We start from the raw sequence: 7,829 nt of genomic DNA on the forward strand, positions 1-7,829 counted from the left end.
ATTCTTTTCAAAACGTAAACAAGTAACTCTAACCTCAATGTTCATGCATTTTATTTTTTTTTTTTTTTTTGTAATCCGCCAATAATAATTATGCCGCTTTATAATTTTTTGATCTTACCAATGGGTTCTCATAATTATTAAATCACAATAATACATGTTTTCTTATCGTTGTTGATAATGCTATTACTCCTAATCGCTAATAATACTTGATTTGAGTTGATTTACTCTTTAGATAGGTCTAACCTTCTTTCCAATTTTATAGTTCTATTACATTTTATTGGCTCATTTAGAAAGATTTGGTGGTTTCAAATTACCACGTGACACAAAACGCCCTCTGATTTCTGATTTAAAACGACAATTCGAGAATATAATATAAATTTTATGATCCAGTTGGTTTTGGATCAGAAATCATACATGTTACAAAGTCTGCTAATAACTCTACTGAGAATCTTACCTCCTAACAATTCAACAACATATACAACAATAAATAAATTCAATTCAAATACATACGCCTTACATCGGCCAATCTCCTTCTACCACAATACACAATATAAACTATCTCCTCCTCCATACATAATATAAATCTTTTTCTAATCCACGCTCTGCCCTCAGGCCAGAAGCACATTTGAATGTTGGTGCAAAATCATTGCCAACCTAACAAACTGATAATTCTCCGACTTGCAGAGTATAACATATTTTCTCCCTCAACATAGAACAGTGATTTGTACATTTTCATTTCATTCTCTTGCAGAAATTGGGCTTTGTTTTCATATAATGATATTTTTAAGGATAATCTTTGGTAGGTTTTATCAACAAGAACTTCTTATTCCTCTAATACATTGAGACTTGGGATTAATGCTTTTGGTGGTAACTATGCGGTTTGATCATTTGGCGGATAATTTTAGTGATTTTCTTAATAGCTTATACATAAATAATAATAATATAATATCTTTATAATATCTCTACATGCAATTCACATTTATATGACACTTGATCTTCTCTTATTCGGGGTATCAACTTAGATGATTTAATAGGCACTGATCATTCTGGTCCTCGTAGTGAACAGCTGACATTGGATGTTGAGTGGTTTTCGTATTCACCTGTCGCCATTTTGATGCCTCTTTAAGATATACAACGTAAGCTGGTTTTAAATTAGAAGTTATTTATTCACCTGTTTCATTAGTAAGAAGGTGTTAAAAATGGTTTCTAAATTGTTTCTTTCTTTATTTTCAGGTATACTGGTCGAAATGAATACTCGTCTGCGAAATAAGTGTGTTGTCTGGTGTTTGTTTGGTACGTATTTGTTGACAGGTAGGTCCATGAATCCAAATATTATTGTTACTTTTTATTGCTTATTGTCTCGATAATACGGCTTGAGATTAGAGGCATGGGCTTTGATTCTGTAAATAATCTGGCGGTTTTGACGACCAGTTCTCCATCAGCTCTCTTATCCTGGCTAGCCTAGAGTATTTACTTGGTGTATTTTGAATCGTTCTGAGTTTCAGATTAGCTTTGAAAATTTTAGAACTGATTCTCAACATAAGACACGCCCTCATTCATCAGTACTTTAATGATATTTTCCTTAATTGATATCGCAGCCATAAATATAATAATACTCACAAAATAAATCAATGCATTTACCGTGTTTCTCACAACATAACCTTTCCACTCATCAATAGTAGTTTCATTTAGTAATAATAATACAATATTTTTCATCCTATCCACAACACAGTCTTTTATCCATATCACAGTCATAACAAATAGTATACAATATATCAGAACATTTATCATTTCTTTAACAATATAATCTCTCAACATATAATAGTCAGGTACTTTCATTTTATTAATATAACTCCTTATTCTCTCACTCTTCTTAAACACTTTCCAGTCTTCATTAGTTCCCACAAGTAATCTAATTTATTGTTATCATCCATGCATGTTTCCATATTTGTTTCGTAAGCAGCTCATTTTAATCCATTTATTAGGTCCGTTTTTATCACATTTCTTTAGCCCATTCTTCCGGTCACATCGCCGATCTTCTGCTTTAAAGCGAATGTGCCGCGGATGCATGCTGTCGATCTCCAGTCCTCCATCCTGGTTTTGGTCCGGAATCCTCCTCGGGCGTTTGAAACGTGCATGCGGCTGGTATCGTCGCGCGCGGTACTTCTTTTTCTTCCGCCTGACTTTCCGCCTCCGGGCCTTGCGGTGCATGCCTCTTTTCTCCTGTAGTCGGTCATGCAGTCGGTCGTCCGGTGTCTGCCTCGGGCGTTTCTGTCTCCGGGCCTTACGGTGTATGCTTCTTGTATCCCGAATGTTGTCCTCCCGGTACTCCCTGGTGTCATCCTTTTGTTCCTCCATCCTGGGTCCTCGGGGTGCATAAGTCCTGTGCGCGGATGCCTGGTGGTGGTCCCTTGATGCGCGGGTGTGGCATTCAAAACGGGTTGATCGCATGTTTGCTCCATATTGCATAACTCCTTTACTATAACCTGGTGTTCCTCGGTGGCGGGTTGCTCTTCCTGCGGTGATGGTTCTCCAGTGGGAATATAAGGCTCAAAAGGGATTGATGTTACAGGGCGTTTTAAGTGCATGGCGTGCGGCGGTTTTTGGTGTTGGTTTCTGTGTGTCTGGTGGTGGGTTATTTGCATGTTGATTTGGGTTGTCTTTGTTGTATGTGCTACTGTGAAAGATGTGTCTACTCTATTATTATTTTGTTTATTTTCGTCCTGTTTTGTGAAATTTACATCCTGATTTGTGAAAGTTATTTTCTGTTTATTATTTCTATTCAAGCGATCTCTGTTATCATAATATGTTTTTCTATAGTACTGTTTGCTGTTTTGATATTGAAATCTGTTTCTGCAATTATTTTCAGTGTACTTTGCACTTTGCGCATTTGCTCCAGCGTTTGCAATATAGTTTTCACTATTATAATTTTTTCTGAAATGATTATTTTGTTGATTAAATTTTTTGCTCGATTATTTAAGTGGTTTGGCTCAGACGTAGCTGATTGGATAGAATGTAAATGTTCTATCAGTTCTTCACAACTGGAAATCGAAGATACTGCCAGTGTCATACGAACATTGAAAGGAAGCTTTTTTGATAAGATTTGGACCAGTGATGAATCAGCTAGAGATTCGTCTAACTGATAGTTTCTGCTCATCAGATCTGTTATAAAATCAGTGTAGGATTGTCTATTTCTACTATCGTAAGTGCGTAAAATAATTTCCGACAATGCGTCCATCTGTTTACATTTACTCCAATACTGTTGCAGGAACTGGGAGATGAAGTCCTCCAGGCTGTTGATATCTCGCATCCGGCTCTGGAAAAACATCAGTGGCTCGCCAAGTAGTAAACTGGACAATTGGAAACGCCATACTAACCAAGAGGTGGGTATCAATTCCTGAATAGCTTTTATTTGGTCTATGAATGGTCTGGGTTGCATATGACGGTAGGAATTATCGAATTTTCCAAGACTTTGAAAAAGCTGAGTGCCGTTTACTACTTCATTCGGTGTATACTGCATTTGACTGACTGGGATATTTTCCATGCGTGTTTCTATTCTGGAGACTCGTTCTTCATTTGCGATCCATTTATCATTCATAATTTTCTTATGTGTATTCACTTCATCATACAATCCGGTTAGCTTCAACTGCTGTCTGCCTATAGCATTCTCCAATATGCTGTATCTCTCACTTGATTTTGCCCCCTCCTCCGCTAAATTTGCCATACATGCCTGCACGTTACTTTGTTCCTTGACTATCTCTATTATTTTCTTATTATTTTCCTCCACTTTCGACTCTATCTCGCCCTTATTTTCTAACACCTTTCCCATGACAGTTCCCATGATAGCGGTGCCCAGCTCCTTACCCAATACGTCCACCTGTTTTTCAACTTCCTTTGGTACGTTATCTAACCGTTCATTTATTTGACAGGTGACGTCATCTATACGAATTTCTAACTTTTTGATAACTGCAGATTGAGTATCTATTTTTGTATCTATTATATTTCTCACTTCCTCCCTGAAGCTAGAAAATTTTCATCCATAGTTTTGATACCTTCCTGTAAGATTTTAGTATTTTCCTCCGCTTTATCCTGGATGGCTTTAGTGTTTTCATTGATATCTTCTTGTATTTTTTTAGTCACTCCCTCCAAGGCTTGGCTGAGCAAGAGTTTAAATTCATTTATAGAATCGTTTGCTATGAAGTTTGTAGTATATCCGACTGAAGAATTTAATGTGGTGTTGCCTTTTCCTAGATTGGTGGTTGCGGATGGCGGTTGACTGGCGATATCGGATGGCGATTGGGTGGCGGCACTCTCCGTTCCCTCGGCGGCGCTTGGGGCGATCTGCGAAGACGCCGGTACCGGGTTGGACGCCCTCACTCCCTCATCTCCCTCAGCCGGACTCTCATCGGAATTAATCGCATCGACGACGTTATCAATCTTCGTAGAAGACAATTGGGCTAAGTTTTGCGGGTCGAAACTGATGGAGCATATGCTGCCTCCCTCTCTCTCTCGTGGGGTCTCCGCTGCATCGTCCTGGGGCTGTTGATTTGCCGGTGTCGTGGCTACATAGTTTTGGGGATGTTCGCTGAAGTAGGAAATTTGCGAGTTAGCCGGCGACTGGTTCATGGTGACGTTATTATGGAATACTTCGAGTAAATAGCCAAGTGTGTTGCCAAGTCTCAGGAATATTAAAATGGATTCAGTGATAGTGCCTAGTCTGGATAAAATTGTGTTGTGTTGAAGTTTCAAGTGTCATGTACATATATTACAAAAAGACCTTCGAGTGCTACAGGTACGCTTATCAACATAGACAGATATGGCTTACAAATTACACTAATATAGTTCTTAAAATTTAATTAGGGTCTTATCCTCCTGAATAACGATAGTATTATAATGCCTCAAATAACCTATAACCCTGGTCAGCATACAATGTCTAGATTCAAAGATCAAAATCAAAATTTTACTATAACTTTTATGGAAATTTCCATCCAAATTTCTCTATTATGAGAATTATGTTATCAAACTCGTGTGATACAGTTTGTCTGTATTTATGCAGCTTGAAAAATTTTAATTTGAAGAGCAACTCAATTATTTTAGCCAGAAACTTACAATAGATTATCAGATATATCTTGTCGAAACAACTTCAGATTATGTTTCTTGCAGCTTTCAGTTTTATCAATAATTTCATTAATCATTGATAGTAAGATTGAGTAGGTAAGCTTTTCCTCATGCTCCACTGGTTGGGTGCCATTGTGTGAAGTTGTGCTCCTGGGGGGGTTATCTCTTATGATAGAGTCCCACGTTATGAAGCTATTGTGAGAAGTTGTGGATTGCAATTCCTTCACAGATAATACGATGTTTCTGGTATTTGTAAGAGCAGTCTCTAAATTCCCTCTTTTGCGAATAAATTCACAAAAAATTAAGGCCTTCCGGCTCGCAAAATTACTGGGTTCAAACCTCAGCTCTAGCTCAGTGGTAGAAACATGAATTTTATAAGTACAAATAATCACCATAAGGTTCAAGGACCAGGTATTGATAATTCTTACCGCTGCTTCTATGAAGTTCTTGAAGAATACCAGTAAGGAAATTAAAAGAATATTTGATGACTGATTATCAGTAACCATGTACCACTAGAGAATAATCAGGACCAACTATAGTTGTTTCTAGTTGATTCTTAAAACGCTCGTCGTGAATACAAGTATTCACCATATACCCTTTCAAAATTCCTTAGAACTTACAACGCCAGTTCTTGAAGCTCTCTGGATCCTTATATGATATAACTGGAACCTTATTAATATAATTTCTTAATATACTTGTTCTGGCTGATAAAATGAATATCATCAAAGGATGATAAATATTGAGTGCTTTGAATAAGGTTAATATAATTGATTCAATAATTTTAAATGCTGCTAGATATTTGTTGGTACCAAAACAGCTCAAACTATATAACACGAGATGAATTGGGATATAATAAAAAATTCTATAAGTTTGTATGCTGACATAAAACACAAAATATATTCCCATAAAACAGATATGCATAAAATATTCAATAAATCTGTAATTCACTTAAATAATCTACTTTTAAAATCTGAATAATTATCACAGGCTTTGCTAATATTCACAATAATGAGTTTCAAATTCATAAATATATTATATTTAATACTGGTACTTAGACTTCCAATCAATACAAAATTCTACCAATAAAAACCTGTTCGGTCTATAAGTTTGATATGATATACTTGGTTCAATTACAAAATTAATATTTAATAAATTAATATTCAAACATGAGATCTCAGGGCTTTTAATATGAATTCGGGCAGTGCATGGAAGTAAGCTTCCTACATATAATAAATAAATTTATAAAATGTTCTTGTGAACTATGTGATATTGTTCAACACGTGGTGACTCTTAATTTTAATTCAAATTAATAGGAATAGCGCTTTTTTATTAATTATTACCCCACTGAACGTAGAAAAATGAGCTCATTTGGTTTGACTTATCACTCACTGACTGAAGTTCTGGATGTTCTCGTGGATTGAATTAATTATTTCCAATAATTAATTAGGTAGGCTCCTTTTCGTCACTGCTGGGCTAACGCGTGATCCAGATTTTTATAAGTTTCTTTCGAATTAAAGCTATTTTTATGGGAATCTTTACAATTACGAACTCCTTGACAGCACTGAGTTCACAAACAATTAACATTCAACAAACATACATTACATTTAAAAAAGGGTTTGGCTTAATAATTCATTAAAAATTTTTTAAAAGGAAGAAGAAAAGACCCTAAACTCCATGTGCATCCTCTCGGGTTGGGATCTTAAGCCAGAAGAAGGAGGTTTTTAGAAAAATTTGCCTCTTCCTAGAATAATTCTGTAAGCTACTCTCTGATTGGCCTTCAATTTAATAGACTCAATACAATTGGTTGCCTTGGGAATCAGGGCTTCCTCGGCTTTACAATAGAAAAAATTAAATAAAAGAAGTTTTTATACAAATATATGGAGTGTTTATCTTAAATTGAATTCATAAATAAATCGTAACATACGATTTTAATAGATAATACATTTAGTTTTTATATGAGTTTTGTATACTCTTGATTTATCATGCTTTTTTAGATTATAATAAATATTTATACAGAAATAATAGTTATTTGTATTTCTACACATCGACTTCCTTTAGTATACATAATATATCCTTTATGAGTGAATTTTATATGATTCAACCGGTCATATGGGTTGATCGAATAATCAGCTGATTCGTTCAGTATTGGTTCTAATAATTATCGATTTATCCAAGATCGACTAATTCTTTTCAAAACGTAAACAAGTAACTCTAACCTCAATGTTCATGCATTTTATTTTATTTTTTTTTTTTTTTTATAATCCGCCAATAATAATTATGCCGCTTTATAACTTTTTGATCTTACCAATGGGTTCTCATAATTATTAAATCACAATAATACATGTTTTCTTATCGTTGTTGATAATGCTATTACTCCTAATCGCTAATAATACTTGATTTGAGTTGATTTACTCTTTAGATAGGTCTAACCTTCTTTCCAATTTTATAGTTCTATTACATTTTATTGGCTCATTTAGAAAGATTTGGTGGTTTCAAATTACCACGTGACAATGTTTATTGAACTTATATAGAAATGGAAGCAATGGATCGCGGAAGAATACTCATGACTGAGAAGAGGCTATTGTTTTCATCCAGCAATGGACAGAATAGACAAGTAAGTCATACTGACATGGAATCATTGAAATTCAAGGAGCATATGCCAGCAAGGATTGTATATCATGTTCTTCTACGTGAGGTCAATGCTTCAAGGT

At 35.3% G+C, this 7,829-nt stretch overlaps 1 protein-coding gene across 1 annotated transcript; it reads left to right on the forward strand.

The window, feature by feature from the left end:
- Positions 1-1,276: 1,276 nt before the first annotated feature.
- On the forward strand, positions 1,277-4,709 carry LOC120353243. The gene is made up of 3 exons (XM_039436176.1): positions 1,277-1,311; positions 3,269-3,383; positions 4,252-4,709. Exons 2-3 carry the CDS (start codon positions 3,279-3,281, stop codon positions 4,459-4,461), a joined length of 315 nt encoding a protein of 104 aa, XP_039292110.1. The 5' UTR covers positions 1,277-1,311; positions 3,269-3,278; the 3' UTR covers positions 4,462-4,709.
- Positions 4,710-7,829: the final 3,120 nt, after the last annotated feature.

The sequence above is a fragment of the Nilaparvata lugens genome, chromosome 1 (assembly GCF_014356525.2).
Source record: "Nilaparvata lugens isolate BPH chromosome 1, ASM1435652v1, whole genome shotgun sequence".
Taxonomy (NCBI): Eukaryota; Metazoa; Arthropoda; class Insecta; order Hemiptera; family Delphacidae; genus Nilaparvata; species Nilaparvata lugens.